This window comes from Cucumis melo, chromosome 8, assembly GCF_025177605.1.
Source record: "Cucumis melo cultivar AY chromosome 8, USDA_Cmelo_AY_1.0, whole genome shotgun sequence".
In the NCBI taxonomy this organism is placed as follows: domain Eukaryota; kingdom Viridiplantae; phylum Streptophyta; class Magnoliopsida; order Cucurbitales; family Cucurbitaceae; genus Cucumis; species Cucumis melo.
The window spans coordinates 4776738-4801259 of record NC_066864.1 but is presented as its reverse complement, the minus strand read 5'-3'; the positions used below and the strand labels follow the sequence as shown (position 1 = coordinate 4801259).

At 35.1% G+C, this 24522-nt stretch overlaps 2 protein-coding genes and 1 long non-coding RNA gene across 12 annotated transcripts; 1 reads left to right on the top strand and 2 right to left on the bottom strand.

The window, feature by feature from the left end:
• Positions 1–390: 390 nt before the first annotated feature.
• Positions 391–17779, bottom strand: LOC103484921 (methylmalonate-semialdehyde dehydrogenase [acylating], mitochondrial-like). 10 transcript variants are annotated; one of them, XM_051088829.1, is made up of 22 exons: positions 17375–17776; positions 10767–10934; positions 10041–10595; positions 9476–9570; positions 9270–9341; positions 9023–9184; positions 8860–8938; positions 8610–8764; positions 8187–8250; positions 7591–7670; positions 5626–5691; positions 5245–5295; positions 4993–5144; positions 3972–4062; positions 3209–3289; positions 2995–3072; positions 2868–2903; positions 2740–2783; positions 2326–2404; positions 1985–2033; positions 1105–1838; positions 391–1019 (listed from the first exon to the last, which is right to left on the bottom strand). In XM_051088829.1, exons 2-22 carry the CDS (start codon positions 10801–10803, stop codon positions 969–971), a joined length of 2811 nt encoding a protein of 936 aa, XP_050944786.1. In that variant the 5' UTR covers positions 10804–10934; positions 17375–17776; the 3' UTR covers positions 391–968. The 10 variants fall into 10 exon arrangements, with proteins under 10 accessions (XP_050944786.1, XP_050944782.1, XP_050944780.1 ...); XM_051088825.1 differs by adding an exon at positions 17129–17155 and having other exon boundaries at positions 391–1838; positions 10767–10960; positions 17375–17775; XM_051088823.1 differs by adding an exon at positions 17129–17155 and having other exon boundaries at positions 391–1838; positions 17375–17775.
• On the top strand, positions 11830–16958 carry LOC127150610 (uncharacterized). Its single transcript, XR_007823131.1, has 2 exons — positions 11830–11909; positions 12085–16958. It is a non-coding gene; the product is annotated as an uncharacterized LOC127150610 (long non-coding RNA).
• A 2453-nt stretch (positions 17780–20232) lies between the features above and the next one.
• On the bottom strand, positions 20233–21547 carry LOC103484920 (dof zinc finger protein DOF5.7). Its single transcript, XM_008442301.3, has one exon. The coding sequence runs from the start codon at positions 21389–21391 to the stop codon at positions 20432–20434; it is 960 nt and encodes a 319-aa protein (XP_008440523.2). The 5' UTR covers positions 21392–21547; the 3' UTR covers positions 20233–20431.
• Positions 21548–24522: the final 2975 nt, after the last annotated feature.

The following is a 24522-nucleotide window of genomic DNA, read 5'->3' as shown; positions in this document are numbered from 1 at the left end:
GGCCTAGTTCTTTTAAATTTTTTGCATGCACAACGAGAACCTCATTTTTTAAAATATAATATCATGACACTCTACTTTCAAAAGAGATTCTTTTTCCTTCTTTTTATTTTTTTAGTATAATAGAGTGACACGTACTTAACCTAGTTTTAGCCAAATTCACTTTAGTTGATTTAAAGTTATTTTTTCTTAATTGATAAAATAATAATGATAATTTTCCTTCAAATAAAGACAAATTGTGCATGTAAATATTTTTTCAAACTCGATAGAAAAGAAGGTTCATTGAGACCTAAATTTATTTTCAAAAATGTTAACATAAACTGATGGTAAATACAAATTTAAGATTTTATTGCGTACTAAATATTAAAAAGTCTCAAACCATAACAACCCAAATTAAGGAGGAAAAACTTTTGCATTCTTGGAATTATCCATGTTCAAAACTTCACCCATATCGCCTTTTGAAAATAAATACAGCTAATCCAATATAGTCTAAGAAGCAATTGCTGTTGAACAACTCCTCAGTTCTAGAAAAACAGGAGCAAAATCAAGCTAATGGCTCTAAGAGAAATTTAAAAAAAATGATTAGTAATTTGACAAAGGAAAAAAATTGTGAGAATTTGGCTAATCCTAGATGCTAATGTTCTATTTCTAAAATAATATCCCTTACATTCTTTGCGATGCAGGCAATGTCAATGATGCTCCTTGGCTTTGAAATTCATCTGCTGAAACCATTGGACCTTGTGTGTACATTCTCTGAGTTCCAGCAGGCGTGGGAATGCATAACCATTCCGATTTCGGTGCCATACCTGCATTTCTATGAACTAATGGAGGTCTATACATTCTCTCTGAAGTGGATGCTAAAGATTCACCTTGTTGGGAAGCAGTGGAAGCCATATTATCATCCCTTTCAGACAAACTAGACAAGAACATTCTGTCTGAGGTTGATTGCAAAGTGACATCGGTATGAGAGGCTAAGCCGATATGGTCATTTCCATCAGAAGAGGGAGGCGCATAATGCCTCTCTGAAGAAGGAAACAAGGAGGTATCAGATCTCTGCAATGTTTGACCTATAGTGTCGTTCAGATGGGAAGTTGCTAGCATGTATACCCGTTCTGATGATTGACACATGCTGTTGATTCTTCGAGACGGACCGGTACTATCATGTCCATGGTTAATTAGACAAATAGTGTCATGAGATGTTGGCACGTATAGCCCCCCCTCTGCAGCTATGACCAAAGCAGGATGAGTTGTTCGACATGCCTGTCCTTTGATGCTGCTTGTCTGTGATAAGGGCGCATGGATCCTGTCAGAACTGGATGGAATTGAATCAGCCCTCGGGGTTTCATCCCAATGAGATTTATGAGGTATGTACAGTCTATCAGATGATCTGGATGTTGCCATTGACATAGCTTGACCAGCTAAATCTCTATCACGCGCTGAAAGCATTGCAGGAGACAAATCTTGGTTGGATACATCCCCCTCCGATGATAAAGTAGAAATCAGGGAGAGTCCCTGACCGTGCAAATTCCTATCAGGAGTCGGCGGAGAGGAGGTGGATCTTTCATTAGTTAAGCCTGTCGGAGTTATTAGAGGGCTCGGCAGCAGTACAGAGACGCTGGGTGAATCCCTTTCGGATGTGGAAGGCAACGGGGGTAAACTCCTGTGCTTCATACCAGGTGAATCTTTCTCAGATGTTGAAACCAACATGGAAGGTGCATCCCGGGATCTCAAACGTCTCTCAGATGGTGAAGGCACCGCCATTGAGACTCCAATACTTGGTGAGTTCTTCCATTGTTGAGCCACTCTCTTCAATTGGGTGTAAAACTCCAGCCCTACCTTGTCTTCAAATTACAAACCAGACGATGAGAGGAGAAAGTGAGAGCAAAAAGAAATGAAGGATAATAGTGCAAGATGGAAACGAGGCATTAAGAGGATGAAAAGTTGAACTGAAAAAGAACTTGATCAACAGCAGAAGTTGGCTTCAAACCATTAAAGGAAGATGGCAACGGAACTGTAACAGGAACATTGATACCAACCTGAAAATGATTTAGGAAGGAAAATAAAAATGAATAGGAAACGAACAACAAATATGTATCTCTATTTAGGAAAACATTCATAGAATAAAATAGGCCTAGGTATGTGGTTATTGGTGACAAATAGGCCCAGCTTAGAACTTCCATGAAAATGTTCGAAGTCCAAAGGTTTCACTCAACATTATAATAAACATGTCAGAGCAAAACATAAAAAATTCAACCTATCGACTTGGGCGTTCAACAAACGAATCTAAATGTATAGAAAATTGTACAGCCAATAAATTTGATCACTAACCATTCCCACTTCCACTTCACTCTGAAACTTCCTCGCATAAATGCCAGAAGTTGTGAATATGGAAGCTCCATTTCGGTTTCTGCAAAAAAATTGACAAAAGAAGATCAAAGAATATCCAGGGAGTCATGACTAAGGAGGAGGAATTTTGCATGTGCAAACACCTTATCATCAAAAAAGAGTCAACAAAAAAAGGGTCTACAAATTTTCTTCTTCAAGAAAGCAGCTTCAAGAAGCTACAACCAACACCAAGATTTAAAAGAAAAGCACTACTTTAAAATAGAGAGAGAAAATTTTAAGGTGTCAAGGAATACCAGAAACGTAAAATGGTATATGGAATGCAGCACCTCAATGACTATAATTGTTAAAGTATGCCATCTAAATGTCACCTCAGATTACTAGAGTCAGAAGAAGTACTTGTTTCGGTTTACAATGGATATAGCCTCCTCTAGGTTGTCCGCCTGCCGGTAAAACCAAAGGAAAACAATAAGACAGCCTGATGAAAACAAAGAATATTACCAATCGGATGAAAAACTGGGTAGTACCTGCATAAAAAGGAGAACTGGTCCAAAAAATTCTTCCTGTCGACACAAATTATTGCCGTTAAAACTAATGTGCAACCGAATGCTGTCAAAAAATTGACAACATTTCAACAGAAAGAGATAAGAGGACCTTGTAGCACTCCATGTCAGTTGTTACACCCGATAAAATGGTTGGGCCGATAAAATTTCCATTTTCATATCCTGAGACCTACATAAGGTTACAAAAAACTTAGAAACGCCCAAAAGTTCTATTGTTCATTAATGAAAAGCAGGAGCATCAGATTTTAGTAAAAGATAATAACAGGAATCTATTTAACAAACTCGGAATAATAACAAATCAGTACCACAATATCTCTACCGTCTAGCAAAAGTCTAGCACCATCTTCAATGCCACTTTGAACTAATTTACAAAAACGATTTTTCACCTGTAGAAGATTTTTCCGAGAATTAATTTAATAGTTGAATATGATTGTGCATGGTAACATAAAGACATGAATGTCCCACTAAACGTACAGACGGCATGCTTTCTTGTAACTGTTTTGAGAGAGAACAAGATGTTAGGCCTCTTATTGTGAATATGTATACTAGGAAGGCCAATGTGAAACCACCCATGGTAGATGTTTATAACAGAAAGGGTAAAAGAGAAAACTGAGTGAGTTTGTAATGGGGACGCGCCCTGTAGCCTTGTAGTTTATGAGAGTGGGGTATCTGTTTATTTTGGGATTAGCGGAGCATTTTTGGGAGAGAGCAAGCCTCTCAAATTGGCTGGTAGCTTGTATGGTGAATTCTTAATTTTTGTTCCTGCTTATACATAAATAAAACATCCCCATACACCTATCACAAGAGTTATGAGTGTCACAAGACCATTAAGAACAAAACACTCAACATGGAATTAAGTTACTTTTAATTGAAGAAGACACATTGGCAAAACATTCACAAAAAAATGAACTGCCAGCTTTAATGACAAAGTTTCATATTCAAATTAAAGTTAGAGTTTAGCCTTCACCTGAAATTATCAAATGATTAGAGGCAAAAGAATAATCTCCTACATATGCATAGACCATAGATCTCGTAACCTAATAATAAGAAGTTTATCTGTACACTTACCTCTTTGGTAGTTACAGGACCAAGGTCAGCATTGGGATCTGTTCCCACATTCACTTTAAGTGCTTTGGCACATTCCACAAGTTTTTCTTCCCTGGAAAATCATGATAGAATACCAATAACTAGAAAACTCATATGTTCATAAATTTAAATTAATAATTAGGAGCACCCTAACTGCAAAAAATTATCGATACAACCGAGAAACCAGTTCATTCCAACAAAAAAAAAAAACACCTAACTAACAAAGGGACAAGATGTCCCTTCCTCAACGAGAAGCTGTTACAGAAACATCCAATCTAGGTTAATGGTGATAGTGGAATAATTACAAAAAGATTTGTGATGGCTATCGATGAACAAAACTTGACAAACTATTGGTCTACATGCCAGTAAGTAGAATTAGACCGTCCAATTTTTATAATTTTCGATACAAAAGGTAGTTTTAATTTTGTTGTTTTCAAAAGTTCAGTGAAAAGCTAATTTACAAGTAGAAAGAAGGAAGAAGTCCAAATGTAGTTGGGAGCCAAAGTGCATACGTTGCATATTTGATACTTGTAGAAATGTTGGGAGGCACAAAAATGTAATGATTGTGTTTCATCTTCATAATACACATACTGTGAAGTAAACAGACCTCCGCAGCATCAAAAGATTAAGGCGTCACTTGGCTGTCTACGACAGCTTATGACTGACGTAATGGATTTATGAAAGCTAATGTTCTTAGACATGCTCTCAATCATAGGAAGCCAATCTGCCTATGCTTGCAACCAGATAATCCATATTCGGAATCTTATAGAACGTGTCTTTTCTCAAGGATCTTAAACTTCAAAATAAAATAGAAAATAAAAAATCAAGAATAAACAAACTAGGTACTAGTACTGCAAGGATAGGAAATAAATTAATGTCCACAAAACCATGAATTTTGATTATAATTGTCCAGAGATGATGAACTCAATCAAGTAGCAGACTTCGAAAGGAAAGGAAAGAAGAAGGAAGAAAAGGATTGCGATAAACAAAAGAATCACTATACCACAGAGTTGAACTCCCAACGGAGACAATGATGTCAACAGCCATACATGTCCGTCCAACAATACCCAACCCAGCATCAACCAGAGCACTTAAAGTAGCCTCCATGTTAGCATCAGGCATAATAATTGCATGACTCTTGCCTCCAAAGTGGGACTAAGCAATCAACATAAAGATCAGCCAAATTCTTCAATAGATTATCCTAATTGTAACACTTTTAACAAAAGGAACAAAACAGTGAACGAACAGGGTAAACCTGAACTTTCTTTGCTGTAGCAGCAGCCCTAGCATATATGTGTTTTCCAACCTTCAAGTAAAATAAACAGTAAAGTAAAAAGAGAAGACAATGAAAATTCTGAATAGTCAACCAAAACATACTAAACTTGCAAGTTAATTTTCGTTTCAATCGTGTACAGGAATGAAAATTACATGGAACGTGTCTTAGTCATAAAGAAAAAGTAGTCATGGGAATTGAACACAAAGCTAATTATGAAAAAAATCATCCATGAAAGTAAAGAACAGTTAAATAAGAGATGTAACATGCTCTTATAGATATTTATCATGGTCCGTCAAACATACTAAACTTTCATTTTTTCATTAGGCATTTCATGTACTATTAATAAGGAGAAGTACTTACTGAACTTGAACTGGAAAAGGATACAGCTTTTATGTCCTCGTCGTCACATATATAGTTGATGATATCCTGACCAGAGAATTTAAAATAAAAAATGGAGAGAACATGAATCAAAACATAGCAAAATCACTATTAAACATAATATTAATCATTCAAAACTAATTTTTATGGTACGAAAATTGCATCTAAAAGAGTCGAATTAAATATTAAATTAATTTTAAGTGATTCAAAGCTTATTTCAAACATGACAAAAATGATTTGAACATTTTCAAAATCACTACCAAACATGCACAAAGAAAATAAAAATCAACAACTCAAATAAGAATTAGAAAAGTAAATATAAAAATATAAGAAATTTGAGAAAGAAGAAAAAGCTTTGAACACCATCATGGTAATGCGTAGTGGTAAATAGGGGGCCATGAACTTGATGAAGGGCTAAGAAAACATGGGTCCGATATGTGGTAGCTACCTACATAGGATTTTAATATCCTACGGATTTTCTGAACACTCAAATTTTGTAGGATGCAGGTTGTCCCATGAGATCAGTTAAAGTGTGTGTAAACTAGTCCAGACAATCATGAATTCAGAAGCACAGATTAACTACACGGACACGGCGATACGCCATATTTTAAAAACCTAGAACACGACACGGCAAGAACATGTCTATTAAATATTCATTTTAATATTTATCTTTTATAGTAAAAAATATATAATAAATGAGTTGATGCATTTATATGCTTACAAAAATTGTATTATGCACTCAAAAGTTATTATCATTGTCATATATGTGCCTTTTTAGTCTACTCAACAAATGTTCTATACATATCTAATATATTTGATGCACAAACAAGTGTCTCATACGTGTCCACCAAGTGTCAGGGTATCTCCGACACGTGTCGGACACAGACATATTGGCCAAACTAAAGTGTCCGTGCTTCTTAGCTCATGGATGTAAAAAAAAAAATTACCAATGGGGTGATGTTAGAAAATGTTATATGACACCCTTTTCATTCAAAGGAATGAGCAGTATACAAGAAAGTGCAACTCCTATTTTCGTGGCAAGCCCGCAGGCATAGGGTATCTAAAGGACTCGGACAGAGTTGCCCGAATCGCTCATAAAATGTGATAGCAAAAGATTAATTTTACTACTCATTAGGAATCGAACTGTTTATGATCTGAATAATACGCCATAAATAAAATCGGGAAGCCATGTTGCTATTTAATTTTGCAGTAAGATAAAACTCAATGAAATTTCAAGAGGTCTAAAGAGGAGATCAATTTCCTCCCAGTATGTTTTATGGATATGCAGATTAAATATTAGGAAGTTAAATGTCTACAATTTAAACTGTATGACATTGTGCATCTGACATTTGGATACGTAAGAGAACTATTGTCTGGTAGTTAAATATTTTATTTTATGATGTTGTTTTAGAACGCCCTTAGTTGGGGACATATTAAGACTATTAAAAGGGCCATATTAGTAATTAACTAGTAAGTTTGTTAAGATTTTTAGTTATAAATAGGAGTGGAGTTGGGAGCAAGGGGTAAAAAATTTAGCAGGAATTTTCAGTTGGGGAATTTGAGAGAGCATAGCCCTCTCGAAAAGCTATAGACTGTAATTTCTTCTTTGATATTGCAATATATATTTCTATCATTTAGTGATCTTTGTGTATTTTTTGTTCTTGAGAGTCCACGTTAGATTGTTAGGGTGATAACTTAACATAGTCATGGGAAGTAAATAAATTTAATTACATAGTTAGCTATCAAATAATGTACCAGTACTAATTGATAGTCTTCTTTTATATTTAAAAAAAATCATCGATATATGAAATGAATAAAGAAGTAGAAAACTCCAAACTCCGAAAGTGGGAAAGTTAATATTATTCAAAATAACAGAAGATTAACTCAGGAAGTATGCTATTTAGATGCCAATCAAAAGAAACAATATCTCTCATGGAACTGTCTTACATGGGATCCATGAACAATATTCAAAACACCATCAGGCAAGCCAGACTCCATCGCTAATGCAGCTAGCAACATTGAAGCCCCTGAAATGGATAATATTACCATATGCTAAAACTGTGACGTGCAGGATAATAAAAGCATTTTTACTCAAAATAATAATAATAATAATAGATTTTGTAGCAAGATCCGTTCACTATACAATAATAAGAAATACAACACTAAATAACCCCTGGACTAATGTTGACTGTAGAAAAGCCAAAAGAACTAGACCAAAATGCGTCTATGTATAATTTATAACATCACGCCAGGGAAGGATTTCTACATGACGTGCCAAGTTTCATCACTGTCAAAGTGAACTCTCGTGGAGATTTTTGTTGCTAGCAACATTCAAATATCAGCGTTCCCAAATCCCAAATAGTAAATCACATTAGATAACTTGTCCCTTATCCTACCTTTTTTTCAAATATAGGAAACGAGATGAGAAAAATGTATTTGATTGCAATAAAAATTAATAGGAAAAAAATTCATCTCTGCTGCAGATGTGGGGATTTCATAGATCACGTTTACAAGTAAGAGAAAGAGATAGATTCTGAACATACCGGGGTGCGTTTCACATGGTTTAAGAACAAATGTATTGCCACATGTAACTGCAATTGGAAACATCTGTGCATGGCAAGGATAACATACTTAGCACTTTGCACTCCGGTTTCCTTTATAAATATGTAAAGCAAAGATTTGAGAGTTCATAAAAGAAAATGATAGAACATAAATTTTAGGTTAAATTACAAGTTTAATTTAAAAAATTTTGAATTTTGTTTCTAATAAGAGAGGAATTTCATGCATTTTTTAAAATTTTATCGATTTATAAAGCACAAAATGAAAACTTTGGAGGCCTACGAGCTACTAGATAATTTTTAGACATATGAAAAGGTTAAATTTCAAGTAAAAATATTGAATAAAGAAAGGAGGTGGGGAAAAGGAATGAAGGTCAATAGAAGCAAACAGAAAGCACGGGGGCATACCCATAAGGAAACTGTTGCTGGATGGTTTAAAGAGCATATGCCAGCACACACACCCATTGGTTCTCTGATGCAGTACGAATCAATTCCATCAGATGCACTAGGGATGAACTCCCCCATTTGCATAGTGGCCAATCCACAAGCATGTTTAACCACCTCTTCAGGCAAAACAGAAGGCAAGTGAGTGCAATCTTTTCATCTGTGATCACGTGATGTGATACTGCAACAAGATATAATAAGTGAATGTACCAACCTAAACCACAGATAATATCATCTTGAGCATCCTTTAATGTTTTTCCCTGTTCTGCAACAATATTCATTACAAGCTTATCCTAATAACAAGAATTCTTGCCATATCAGAAAATCAAGGTTTATATATTTCAAGTTATTCTAGAAAAGACATGACTGATACTAACCATGTCCCTGAGGATGAGCTCCTGGAACTTGAACATAACACACTGACGAGTATAGATCGGTGTGTTTCTCCATGAGGGAAAAGCTTGTTTGGCTGCATTGACAGCAGCCTTAAACTCTTCGTAGGTTGTTAAAGGGACATGAGAAACAACTTCTTGTGTTGCCTAACTCAAAAGTAGAGGGCACACCATGATTGACATGTAAACCCCCATTTATGAACAAATAAGTTGTCTGAAGTATAGAGCTTACTGGGTTAATAACATCAACCACTTGACAGTTGTGCGAATCCAAAAGTTCCCCTCCAATTAAATTAGGAACCTTCTACAGTTCAAACAATTACTTATCACCTTTGGGTCAGTCAAATATGTGTCATATACATTGGAACCAATCAAATAAGAGTATAGGGACAGACATCTCATCTACATCATTTTTTGTCCGTTTGTATTGGATCTTACCAGCTGATGATTTTGCTTGATTGAATCCCCAGCGACAGTATGACTACTATTTGCAGGAACGGAAATATTAGGCCTCCAAGACTTGAAATTCTTTTCTGAAAAAAAAAAATCTGGTTTAAGAGTCTGAGTTTGAGAAAAGCAACCATACTCGCTATTAGAACTCGATGCCTATAACGCCACAAAAGTACTGAAATTTAACGTTCTCATTTATCAATCCAATTGTTGTAACCATAAATGGATGTACAGGAGTATTAGGATTAACCTGAAAAGAGTTACAAACTTTAACTCTAGCCACCTAATAAACTAAAATTGCTCCTCTGACATCAAATTTAGATAAGATGCACCCGAGGACTATATTCTCGATCAAAACAGGGAAAAGAAAAACTAAAAACCAACCACAAGGCCAGCATAGAGCAATATTAGGACTCAGTTTCAATGCTACCTCCATCAAGAGCCTGTGGAACTACATTTCTCTTCGTCTCATTATTATTATTATTATTATTTCTCATCTCCCACATTGACAAGCAATGAATCTTTTCCCAGCAAAGTAGACACAAGCGATAACCTGATAGATTTCCTTGGCGAATTTTGGCTTTGAGGTTATACAAATGCCTTGGTGTTGACTGCAGATCTGGATTGTGTTGTTTGAGAGCTTTAAGCACTTGACGTGGTTTTATACCAGCTTCAGTCATTAGTTTTATTTGCTTTACTTCATCCTCTGTAAAACGGCGACTGTAAGGATGCTCTGACCTATCTTTTAAGGGCTCATGGTTATGGTTCCCATTTTTAATGGTAAGCATCCAGGCATCATCTTCCTTCTTGCCAATTGCTTCAAATGGGCAATTTATCAGGCGTGAGCTAGCTTTCCTTTTGCGTGGACTCTGATCAATCTTACGCCTGTTGCGGTACACACCTCCTCTATCACAACCAAGGATGACCCTTCTATCTTTCCTAGACTTCTTAATCGTTACAACATATCCCTGATCAGCACCAAAATCACGAACATATTTAATAAGATCTTCACGATCTTCAAATCTTCCGGGCTGAGGAGGGTGCATTTTCTTTTGTGCTACTAATCCTGTTTGACCTTGAGTTCCCATTTTACAGATAGTAAAAAAACCTGATAGGAATAAAGAACAATGAGAAATACAATGGCTGAGAATGAGAAATTGTGAAGCTTTTAAACATTAATGGTTTACAAGAAAGTAAAATAAATAAGAAAAAACAATGGAATGGGACCTAGCTTTCTAGACTGCACTGCAAATGAATATATAACAGCATTATAGATTACCATTACAGAGGAACGTCAACTTCCTTAAATAACGCATTCGACTCCATGATCCACATCACAAGTGATAGACCCAAAATAAGCTTCTTCTCGTGTGGGATATTCTCAAATTCCTTTGCCTTCAATCTACTTCGATGGTTACTCTTCAATTGCCTCGGAAAGTTTACTTGACTGTAAGATGGGACCAAAAATCGCATCTATGCTTAAAAAAAAAAAAAAAGCAACAACGCCAATAAAAGGCTTAACTATCGAATACACAATGCAAACTCCCTAAGGAAAGTTAGTACCATTAAAATAAATAATAAAAAATTCAAAAACAAAATCAATCTTCTTGACAACTTGTTGTTTGTAATTTAGGTCATTCTAGAAAGTACTTGTTTCACCTTCAATGCATACACACACTTCATATGCAAAATGCGTTTCTGATATAATTCAATTTTCAAATATTTGGACGTAAGTATAAATTACACATAGATCTCAAACGGAGGTGTAATGATAGTTCATGTCTTAAAGTGAAAATTCCATCAAGAATTCATAAGCTAGTTAGAACAAGATGTCCACAGGAAATAAGAAATGACATTCTATTTGAACCAAAATAATAAAATAATTATAATAACAATTTTGAAAATCATAAACTCCCATTTTTCATGAAGAAGATTAAAAAGAAAAGAGAGGGATGACCAAAGAAAAAGAAATACCACTGAACCATTGAGCAAGCCAATGTGAAGGGTCTTAACTGATAAAGGTTTGAAAATATCTACGTTAAATACTATTCGTCAAGCAACAAAATGCAGAACGATCACAACCAACTTTGTCAAATTTCTAAGCAAAGAAACTTTGACTGTTCAATTCACAACTTGATCAATATCTATCTAAATTATAACACGGACTACATATATCACATGACAACATTTTCACACAGAAGAAGTGAGCGATCTCAATCCATCAGGAAAAAGTTCATTCACAAAAAGTTTTTCAGAATTCAACAACCCCGTAGGAAATGACCAGAGCACAGCTTAAAATGGAAGAATTTCAAACAAAAAAACATAAATAATATCCATACAAAATGTCTCAAATCAGAATAGTAAATACAAAACACAAGACTCCCAAGAATCTCCCCTCCCGCCCAGATATTATTGATCAGAGGTTAAAACCTATTACAATATTCAGATCATTTCTTCTCATGTTCTATCACTTATTTATCAGCTATGGTAGCTATCTTAGGAAAAAATAAATTACATCTGTCACACTATATTCTGTATCCTATACATTGCTAAATATAGAATAAAATTGAATATGTGATATTCTCTTCCTTCTCTAGGATGATTGCGGTATTCCTTCCATCTCTGAAAAGATACACATCGCTGCATATGCCAATACTCCCCCTCAAGTTGGTATGTAAGCATCTTGCATACCTAACTTGTCAATTATGCTGGTGAACGTTTTGCTCATGACAGCCTTCGTTAATATGTCTGCGAGTTGCTCCCCTGATCTCACATGCACCATCTGAATGACATTTGATTCCAGTTTCTCCTTTATAAAATGTCGATCTATCTCCACATGTTTAGTTCTGTCATGCTGTACCGGGTTGTGAGAGATATCAATCGCAGGTCGACTGTCACAATATAAGTCCATTGCCTGAGTAGGTGCGAATCCCAATTCTCCGAGTAACCTCCTCAACCACAATAATTCACATATTCCCTTCGCAACTCCTCTGAATTCAGCTTCTGCACTAGAGAGTGCTACAACACTTTGTTTCTTACTTCTCCAAGTTACTAGATTACCTCCGACAAAGGTAAAGTAACCTGCTGTGGACCTTCTATCACTTACACTCCCTGCCCAATCAGCATCAGTGAAACCTGAAACATCAAGGTGTCCATTCTTCTTGAAAGTTATACCCTTGCCTGGGCATCCCTTCAGATATCGTATTATTCGCATGACTGCGTCCATGTGGTCTTCACTTGGGTTGTGCATAAACTGACTTACCACACTAACCCCATAGGCTATATCCGGCCTTGTATGTGCTAGATAGATCAACTTTCCTACCAACCTTTGGTACCTCTCTTTGTTAGCTGGTACTTGGTCTGGAAATTCTCCTAATTTAACCCCTTGAACTACAGGTGTATCAGCTGGTCTACAGTCCAGCATTCCAATCTCTGCGAGTAGATCCAAAATGTATTTTCTTTGAGATAATACAATACCTTGTCTTGATCGCATTACCTCAATTCCAAGAAAATACTTCAATCCTCCCAAATTCTTCATCTCGAATTCACCTGAGAGTTTCTTTTCCAGAGTTGCAATTTCTTGTGTGTCATTTCCCGTCACTATCATGTCATCGACATAAATGATTAAGGCTGTCAACTTCTCCTGGTTTCTTTTCAGGAACAATGTGTGGTCAGAGTCACATTGTTTGAATCCGTAGCTTTGCATTGCTCTACAAAATCTGCCGAACCAGGCACGTGGGGATTGCTTCAATCCGTACAGCGCTTTGTTCAATTTACACACCATCGGCTTGGCATTTGTACTTTTGTATCCTGGGGGTTGCTCCATGTACACTTCTTCTTTCAGCTCTCCATGTAAAAAAGCATTCTTCACATCAAATTGGTGCAAAGGCCAGTCTAAATTAGCTGCAAGAGACAACAAAACTCGAATGGTATTTAGTTTAGCTACGGGTGAGAAAGTTTCTTGAAAATCTATACCCTGTGTTTGTGTATACCCTTTCGCAACCAGTCTCGCTTTGTATCTGTCAATCTCCCCATTAGCATTGTACTTAATTGAAAACACCCATCTGCACCCTACAGGTATTTTCCCTTGTGGTAGTTCCACCAAAGTCCAAGTTTTGTTGTTATATAATGCACTCATTTCAGCTTCCATAGCTTGTGACCAATTCGGATCAGATTTTGCCTCATCTACATTTTCTGGTATCTTACAGGACAATAAGTTCTCATTAAACCTTTTTACAGGTCCAGATAAAGATTTGGTATCTACGAAATTTGCAATGGGGTATTTGCTCTTTTTATGCCTATCTTCATCTGGTTCATACCGTTTAGGTGGTATACCCCTATTGCATCTGACTGGTAACGTATACTTAGAGGTAGGAAGACTTACCTGAAGCTGATCCTCAGGAGACATTGGGCCTTGTGGTTCTTCATTGGGTTGTATCACTTCTTCATTTTCACTTTCCATTCCAAAGACTGCTCTGTTTTTGTTTCTAGAGTACATTTCTAGTGGTTTATTTCCATCCGTAGCCCCATTACCATCTCCATCCGATTCATCAGTTCCATTACCATTTCCATCTGATTTATCAGTACCAGAAACGCCATCCTGGCCATACTGTTCACAACCAGGGGTCCATCCCTGAAAACTTAATAAATCCTTGTTCTTCCATACATCGGATTCACTACTGTTCTCCCCCTGATCCGATTGTATGGTGGGTTTAAAGAATGCCTCATGTTCCATGAACGTAACATCCATCGTAACGTACCATTTTCGAGAGTCTACATCAAAGCACTTATACCCTTTTTGATTCTGCCCAAAACCGAGAAACACACACCGTACAGCATAAGGTGAAAGTTTTGAGCGTTGTGTTTTTGGTACGTGGACATATGCAACACACCCGAATATTTTTGGTGTCAGACTAAGAACCGATGGAATGGAGTGATGCTTTTCTAATGTTTTTAGAGGAGTTTGGAAATTATTGATCTTTGTGGGTAATCGATTTAATACATATACTGCCATAAGGATTGATTTATCCCAGAATTTTGTCGGAACATGATATTCAAACAACAGTGCTCGTGACATTTCCAAGATGTGTCTATTTTTCCGTTCGGCGACCCCATTTTGTTGCGGTGTCCCTACACACGAGGTCTCATGTACAATTCCCATTTGAACAAAGAAATCTTTAAGTACTTTTCCAATGAACTCCCCGCCGTTATCACTCCGAAAAAATTTAATCCCTTTTCCAAACTGTGTTTTAATCATGGTATAAAAATTTTTAAAAACACTTGGCACTTCATCTTTACTCTTTAACAGGTAAACCCATGTCATTCTTGTACAGTCATCGATAAATAACACAAACCATTTATTTCCATCTATAGAGCTTACAGGAGCGGGTCCCCACACGTCTGAGTGAATCAAATCAAAAGGACTATTACTTTTATTTGAACTTGGTGCATACGACACACGATGACTCTTTGCTTTTATGCAAGTATCACAATTAAACACAGTAAGATTGTTATTCTTGAATAAATGAGGCAGAAGTTTCTTCATATACCCAAGAGAAGGATGACCCAAACGTCGGTGCCATGTCCAAATTTTATTCTGCACTTCCGTTTGATCAACCACTAAACTTGCTCTTCCAGCTTTAAGATCTTCAAGATGATACAACCCATCTCTTTCAATACCACGCCCAATGATCTCCTTCGTGAGGATGTCCTGGATTATAAAATAGTCAGAATACATCTTTACCACACAATTTCTGTCCTTTGTCAATTTACTGACTGACATTAGCCTCGTAGCCAGAGATGGTACTACCAGTACATTTGATAAGTTTAACTGAGAGGTTACTTTAATACTTCCTGCACATTTCACTGGATAGGAGATTCCGTTAGCATTTAATATCTCAGTTTTCTTTGTAACACACTCAGCAGTAAGATCAGTTTTAGTGAATGTCATGTGATCAGATGCACCGGAATCAACTATCCATGTACTGTTATCATTAGACAAGTTGGAGGAGAGAAAGATTATACCTTCACTTGGAGAATCATCACCATTCTTACCCGATACTGCAATGGAGACCTTGCCTCTTTTTGCCTCAGCTTGCTTCTTTTTCAACTCCTTGTACCAATCTGGGTACCCATGGATTTTAAAACAGGTGTCTTTACTATGGCCTTTGCCGCCACAGTGGGTGCACTTGAGAACTGCTTCAGTTTTGTTGTATCGTGTTGTAAAGTGTACAGCACCTTGATTAGAACTGGATTCCTTTCCCTGTACCTGCGATGACAGAGACAGTGGATCTCCTGGAACCGAGTTGTTACTGTTCCCATGGGTTGAGTTAGTACTGATGTGAGGAACACCAGCAACCTGTTTTGCACCTTGCACAATCATTGCCGCTGAGTTAGACAAATCCGTGCTCTTGCCAACCATAACAGATTGACGCACATCTTCACGACGCACATGTCCATACGTCTCTTCAACAGTTGGTAATGGTGTCATCCTAAGGATCTCGGCCCGAATGCCATCGAATCTGTCCTCAAGACCCCCAAGGAAAATATACACCTTTCTATCTTGCTCTACTCTGTTATATTTCTCAATATCTATGGGACAGGTCATAGGGTTTGGTTTTCTAAACTCAATCTCCTTCCAAAGTCCTTGTAGAGTATAGAAATAATCTTCTAGTGTACCGGTTTGTTTTAACCCATAAACCTTTACTTCAAGATCATAGATCTGGGTGTTGTCATTACCATCAAAAAATGTTAATTTGATGCTATCCCATACCTCCTTGGCAGTAGAAAACCGTATGAAATTCCCAATCAAATTAGGGTCAAGGGAGCTGAGAATCCAACCTTTTACCATGGAGTTGTCAGACATCCATCGCTTGTAGCCTGTGTCATTAGACGCAGGTTGAGTTCGTTCGCCATTGATATGGCCGAGTTTGTCCTTAGATGCAAGGAGCACCTCCACCATTTGCGACCATACACCATAGTTACGGCCGTTGAACACTATCGTCATTGGTGGTAGCCCTCCCTCAGGTCCTGTGGCTGGACCAAGCGGCGGTTGAAAGTTTCGAAACATCGCCTTGGTTAATTTCTCGGTGAGATCTTCAATGAACTTGGACGACACAGTATTGCCATCCACAATGAGTTGCTGGTTATTCGTCTCTTCTGCCATGGTTATCGTTTAGAGAGAGGAACGGATATGGTTCGAACTTGGCTCTGATACCATGTCTCAAATCAGAATAGTAAATACAAAACACAAGACTCCCAAGAATCTCCCCTCCCGCCCAGATATTATTGATCAGAGGTTAAAACCTATTACAATATTCAGATCATTTCTTCTCATGTTCTATCACTTATTTATCAGCTATGGTAGCTATCTTAGGAAAAAATAAATTACATCTGTCACACTATATTCTGTATCCTATACATTGCTAAATATAGAATAAAATTGAATATGTGATATTCTCTTCCTTCTCTAGGATGATTGCGGTATTCCTTCCATCTCTGAAAAGATACACATCGCTGCATATGCCAATAACAAAATACCCACCAAATTCAAACAGCAACCTAAGCTAATACTTGGAATTTCAATCCACCCAGCATCTCATAATTTAATTTGTAACAACAACAAGAAGAAATGAGCTTCACCTGACCAGACAGAGCTCATTTGTGCACCTAATTAGCATTTCCAAAGAAAAATAAGCTTCTTAGAATTAGAATCAAACTAAGAAATTTCACAGCGTGATTAAAGAAATAAATGAAAGGGAGAAAAATCAAGTCCAAACCTCCAGTGAGGTGAAAGATCCGACAGACTAGCAATACTTTCAGTAAAGCAACTCCAATCAGTATAATTTCATAATCAAAAAATATATACATAAACAAATTGAAAATCACCTCATGAAAAAATTGAAGTGAAATTTTGAACGGTGGAAGTGGAAGCTGGACAAGATCGTGGGCGCCTCCAAGGTTTTTTCTTTTCTTTTTTTTTTCCTATTTTCTCTTAACGAGCTCGGGCGCCCTTGCGCCGGAGTTCAGAGACGGGAACCGGATTCACGCGATAGATGAAGTCGCGTGTTGAAAACAGTTTGAAGTCAATTGATGTGGAGGTCGAAGATTGGCCGATGTCATGACGCGCCTGATTGAAAGTGGATGATTGGTTATTCTATTTGATTCTTTAAGGCCTTCTTAGTTCTTCTCGTCCGTGTTTTTTGATTTTTTTGGTCGCCGTCCATTTTTAATAGCACGAAATTCGATCGAGTGCATTTTTTAACAACGACGAGATGTAGGATTTTGGACTTTCAATCTCAACAATGGGAGAGTTTGACGTATTTAAAAAGCTATGGTCAATGCTTAGATATTTAAAACTCATCTTTCTTTGCATTAACAAACTTTTTATTTAAATAATACGTTAAAAATATTATAATGGGTAGTTGCAACTCGAAATTAAAAGTTTGCAAATTAGTTTTTGGGATCTTACACGTATGGAAACAATATATTTTATGTGATTTCCTTTTTTTATTATTATTATTATTCAATTTTTTCGATCTTGTTTTTTGAAAGGATACCAGTGATGGGAGCTAGAGAAGAGCATCCCTATCACAATTTTTATTAACATAAGGAGTTGCAAAGGTTCATTTACATAGGAAGATTACAGAAGGCATTTATGTTTAATGTTAAAGTAGCTTGACTGTAATTTTTGAGTATTTTGCTTTTTGAGGACCAACTTTCCGTGAGAGTGCAGATATCTTCCGAAGCGTTTTGATAGGATGAATCTTTTTCTGCAAAGATAAGATTGTTTCTTCGTATCCAAATTGTCCATAAGGTAGCTATGGCTGCATTGAAGCTGATGATGTTCTTTGCATTACCACCTGTTAGTCTACATAGGCTTAAGCAGAGGTCTTTTACATTTTTTCAATCTTTGGTTTATTGTCGTGTATCATTCAATCAAATAAAATTATTGTTAATGAAAAGATTGCTAAATTTATTTACAAAATTTTAGAATTTATAAATAGATGATAGATACCGATAAAAATGTGAGATTATAATATTTTGTAATTATTTTTTGTCATTTTGTTATATCTTCAAAAATCTATAAATTAATATACTTTATAATTGATATTTGATAGATGGATTGATTATACAATTGATATACTAAATTTATCAATCAATGAGTATTCATGCACTTTAGGTTACCTGTGGTCTTGATTCGAACTCTTAGTTGTTTGTTTCATAATATTATTTTTCTAGTACATTGTCATCAATTTAAAATAAATTTATTTTAGGTGGTAAAACATTGTAAATTTACGTTGTTAAATTATTAATACGTCAATATTACACTTGAAATCAAACTTTGAATGGGTGGTTATCTATTTGTTGATGTACTATAGAACAATGTATGTTTAATAATTAACTATTGATAAAGCTAACACAATAACTGTTTTTGGATTGACGTACAATTGATAAATTAATATTACATATTTGAAATCTACTTTATAATAAATGTAATTGATATACTATTAATTTAAATGGACTTAGAACGACTTTTAATATACTATTGGTATACTACTTTTAACTATTCTAGAATGAATTTGAAGAGATCGATAATACATAAATTATAATATGATACTTGCAGTCATTAGTATAGAACTTCAACAAGTTAATGCATTCACCTCGGCACCAACTCACGTTGAGTTGAAGAAGAAAGAGAACAAAAGGAAAACAATAAAGTAATTCTTCATGGGGAAACATCTTACATTAATGATAATTTATTGTGACAGAAAGAATGTTAGTTCGCAATGGGTCAGAATTCTTTTTTTAAAAAAAAAAAAAATTCACATCCTTCAATTTCTGTAGATTTTAACTCGGGTTCTCTACAACTTTTTTCATCATCAGAAGAAAAGTAGATTGAAAATTATGATAAGGCCTAATCTTATGTGAAAGACATACTGTATGTTAAAATGAATTTTGTTAAATCAACGAGTTCTTTTTACTAAGTATCTTATCTTAGCCTTTATTATTTATATTTTAACATATTAACTAATTGATTTAAATCTACTATAACATTATAGAAAAATGAAAGTAATTATTATTTCAAATGGTCAATTATAGATTCATATGGTTAATTATAGATTGTGAATACTGGATATAGTAACTTCTTAAATACATGAATTCTGCCGCATATGGTTAATTAGAGTTCAGTTTTTTTTTCTTTTTCTTTTTCTTTTTGGTAACTTCAAGAAAACAAACACATAAATTTCTTGTATTGATAATAATCACATGAAAAGAAAAAGAAAAAAAAGTTAATTTATGATATGTTGTAACCGATTAAGCATGAAGTCAACTAGAAAACAGTGCAAGGGAAGGGGCCTTGAAAAAGAGCAGATAACGCATATTTGCCTGAAGTATCAGCGCAACTTGGTGCAATACATGGATGCAACAACTCCATGTAAACGTTACAACGGCAATGCCATCACCACGCCACGTTCCATTTTCCCATAGCGACAAAAAGCATCATCTTCATCAAAATTATTTTAATTTCCACCGTTCACTTTAACCTCCACAGAATACTTAATAGCTAGAACCACGATTATTATTATTAATTTAAGTTTTAAGAATTTTTTTATAATAAAAATCTCAAAAAGAAAATAAAAATACATTATCCTTTTTTCTTTTTCAAAAAATTTGTATTTTGTTAATTTTTTTATTTTTTATTTTGAGAATTTTTCATTTTAACTTAAACAAACTCTAATGTATTGATAACAATTCTCAATCATATGATAATTTGAAGTTTATAGAGCACTTTGAATTTATACACTCATTTCCAATTTTGGTTTGTGTTCTCTAACAAATAACCGTCAGAAAATTCAGCTGAAAACGTTGATCATATTTTACATCAACGTTTTTCTTTTCTTAATAATTTCTTTGTGGGTGGGGGATGGCTTACCTCCCAGTCTACGGTAAATGGGTGTATGGATGCAAATCGTGCCACTCCTGAACATCATCGCACCGGGCGGCGCTGTCGCCGGAGTTATATCCTGCTGCCGCCGTTCCCGTCGTCATTGAGGGGGCCGTATAAGAATCCCCAAAGAACCACTCGTCCGCCACCGCAGATTCTCCTCCTGCTCTGGCTCCGGCAACGACGACGGTTTCTTTTCTTGCATTACTGAAATCGGAAGAATTATTGCAAGCCTCCGGTTTCAAAATCTCCAGATTCCGAAACGAGCCTGGGTTCAGTTCTTGGCCGTGATCTTCAAATGCGATTGGAGAGGAAACTCCCCTGTTTTTATCAATGGCGGTATTGTTATGTCCTGATCCAAATAGCATCGCTAGCCTTTGCTGCTGTAATTTCCAGTGAAGGTCTTGGTTCATAGAGCTCAAAGATTCAATCGAAGACGCAAGACTCGTGTCTACATTCAGCGAATTAACAAACCCAGTTGAAGGAATGAAGGAATTATTTAAACTTCTCGATTGATCAAGAGAAAACCCTCCAAACTGATCGTAGAGACCCATCGACGGAGCAGAGGAGAAAGACGAATTTCGACTTCCACTCAATTGACCCGACGAAAAACCATTGACGAAGAAACCCAACCGGCCAATTTCCAAATTAGACGAACCTGAGTCATCCTTGGACGACGACGGCAGCCTCAATGACGACGAAGACGACGACGATTTAAGCTTCTTGTTTTTCCGGCAGCCACCGCCGACTGGAACATTGCGCAACGCCCCACCTTTGGTCCAGTATCTGCGACAGGTCTTGCAGAAATACCTAGGCTGAGTTAGGCTATAATTGTTGTAGTAACAGAATTTGGTGTTGGGGGAATCACAACGAGGGCATTTGAGTGGGTGTTGACTATGATCTGATATAGGTTTTGGGTGCCGGCTGCCACCGGAGGAGAGTTTTTCCGGCAACATTTGAAATTAGCAATGAAAACAGAGGAAGAAGAAGAATAATAATAAGAAGAAGAAGAAGTAGAAAAAGAAGAAGAGGAAGGGAAAGTGCGGTTGGGGGGTTGTTGAGTTTCGTAGTGAAGATGGCAAAGGGAATTAAATGGAGGGAGTGATGCATGGGAAACAAGAGAGGGAACACAAAAAAGAAGGTGGATGCTTGGCCTGTGATTTTCATCAAAGAGGAAGCTACCCATTTTTATTTTTAACTTGTAAATTCAAATTAAATACTAATCTTCATAACTATTAATTAATCCTCATACATACTTATCATCATTTTACTCCTCCTTTTGAGATTCATTGAATTATCAAATAATTTTAGTGAACTTGCTTCCTAACCTAGTTTTTGGATTGTGCGTTTCAAATTATTTTATAAATGTTTTTAATAATTTCTTTTTATAAAATATGTTGTTTAAGTTTATAAACTAATAATTCCTTCTTTGAATTCAAATATGATATAATATCAGAATTTATAAACTGTAACAGCATATATTATAAATCAATAATTATACAAATTTAAGAACATGACAAATACTAATTAATAAATCTTTTCACTATAACAAATAATTAATATCTCATGATAAAATGGCGGGTAGCTATCTTATTCATATATATGTGTGTCTATTTCTTTCTCAAGAAATTATGAAAAAAAAAAAAAAACATACATTAACAACAATTATATTGATATTAAATTTCTAATCAGATACATAAAGAAACGTTGAAAGAAATAACTTTATTATTATTAATTTATTAATCATATCATTTTCAGATATCTATTTTTCATATCACCAATAAAATTTACAATAAATAAGTTGGGTTTATTGCATCTTTGTTATTAGAAAAATCTCCACCTAAAATAAGTAAGTATTATATTCTTAATAAACGAAATTTTTTGTTCATTTTTGACAATTACTCATAACAAACACAATGATTAAGATTAATTATAATTAATTAATATAGACAAGATTATACAAATTAAATATGTAAAAGTGTAATTTTAAAACAATAATAATAGTCTATGCTATATAAGTGTAGGTAAGCAATTGAGCCCTAAGATTTAAAAGTAGCTACTTGACAGTGTTCATAACCATGTTTAAATTTTATTGTAGGGAAAACCTTCACAATTTATACTGCATTTATTATTTGGATAGTGTGAAAGTGTAATACCTTGAACATAAGTAGTAGTTAAAAATTTAAACCTAAAATGTCAAAAGTCCAAACTCTAAACTCCTCCTATGGCATAGGTAGTTATAGCTAGTTGAGAGAAGATATATTAAATGTTGGCAAAGTACCATCAAATATTCTAAGCTATAATTATTTGACATTTTGATACATGCTAAATAGACAGTTGTAACACTAACATTACATTTGTTTAAAAAAATGCATGCCTTAGCATAGTATAGTTAGAGGATAAGAGTGGTATAGATAGAAAAATGTCTATAATAGTACAATATAACTAATACTTTGTTGATTGATATGTACCATCCGACGTATCAAATTTTTATTTAATAATTTGATTGTAGTTTTAGCTTGTCTCTAATTTTATCTATTTTATGATCACATGATGATCGTATGTATTTTTGTCTTTTTTCTATGAACTATTTAAGGATACTCGAATTCCTTCTTTTTAAAGATTATTTAATGTTTTGCCTTTAGATTGTTTGATTTTGATAAGTTGGATAAATTGAATTGTGGCTTTCCAGCATTTTGAATCTTACAATCGATTGAAATTATATGTTAAGAGCTCATGATGGGACTGACGATCATATCTTGTAGAGTGTTTAAATATTGGATCAAGACTTGACTTAAATATCTCATCATAAGCTAATATGCGTTTAACTCGAACTTAGAATAACTCTCGTAGTTAAGATCATATCAGTTTTGGGGTTTCATAGTGATCGAAAAATATGGTACTTCTCATCTCAAAATAGTATGTAGTATGTAATTTCAATTTGCTTGGTTTTGGTATGTGATGTATTCTAACACTTACTTTTATCGCAAACAATAAATTAATGAAAATATAAAGAAAATTAAATTAAGATTGGATAATTTTGATTGGATGTTGAATATACACTAAATACTTTTCTAATTAACCCTACATGAAAATATAATGGGGTGTAGGCGAAGGTTTATATCGTAAAGAAAACAGGGGTGGATGTTTTGGGTAAGGGCAGCCACGGCAGAAAGAGAAGAAATGAAGTGGAGCCAAGGCACTGCCAACTTAATTCCCAACATTTTGTCTATTTCCCTTTCTACGTACAGTACTCTCCTTTCAATCCGATATATGTGTCCTCCACACCCCTCTATTTCTGATCTATTTATTTTCATCAATCTTGGACCAAGTTTCACGTTGCTTTAGGTTTTATATCAAATTAAAGGTTAAATACTAACATAGTACAACAATAACCAAACAATAATATTGTTAGGTTGATGGTCATCATTGGCCAAATGCTTGCCTATAATGTGTATGGTTGAAATTATTCTACCCTCATCTATTCAAAATTTACATCGACTTTAGGTGAAAATTTCAATATTGACGAGGATGAAGAAAATATTTATATTTTAAAAATTAAATAACTAAAATAAACACTTTAAAAATTTAAGACCGACACATATGTAACAAATATAAATATTTAAAGATTCAAATGGAATGGACACACAACTAGAGCACCTAAATGGAATTAAGTACTTGTTATTTTTGTATATCTGATAAATAATGTCATTATTGGCATAAAAGGTTTTTTCTTTTTAGCAAATATGTGTAAACGAGGTAACCAAACCCACCAACTCAAATAAATTATAGGGTGAAAATTCCAGTTAAGAACATAAACTTTAAAATGTGTAGTACACTTTTTTCATTTTGTAGATATGACACTTTTAGTGTATAGAGTGTATGAAGTGTGGATTATGATTCTAACTTTTAGAACTTATTTTGAAATACTATTTGTAAGAAGCTCTAACTTTTATTCCTGATCATGAACGAGAGACAAAACACAACTATGAAAGCTCTCTTTCAAAACCATGAAAAAATGAACTTGTTTGTTCTTGATTTATCTAAGAGCAAACATAAACTTAACACAAAAATGATTATGTATCCA

Excerpts from the sequence above, each read along its gene's own strand:
- LOC103484921 (XM_051088825.1), bottom strand. The coding sequence starts at position 10,803 with ATGCGTTATTTAAGGAAGTTGACGTTCCTCTGTAATG. Across the intron at positions 8,765-8,859 it reads TGATATTATCTGTGGTTTAG|AGGTGGTTAAACATGCTTGT; the intron begins GTTGGTACATTC and ends TTTTGCCTGAAG. Across the intron at positions 3,290-3,971 it reads GTCCTGTAACTACCAAAGAG|GTGAAAAATCGTTTTTGTAA; the intron begins GTAAGTGTACAG and ends AATCTTCTACAG.
- LOC103484920 (XM_008442301.3), bottom strand. The coding sequence starts at position 21,391 with ATGTTGCCGGAAAAACTCTCCTCCGGTGGCAGCCGGCACCCAAAACCT.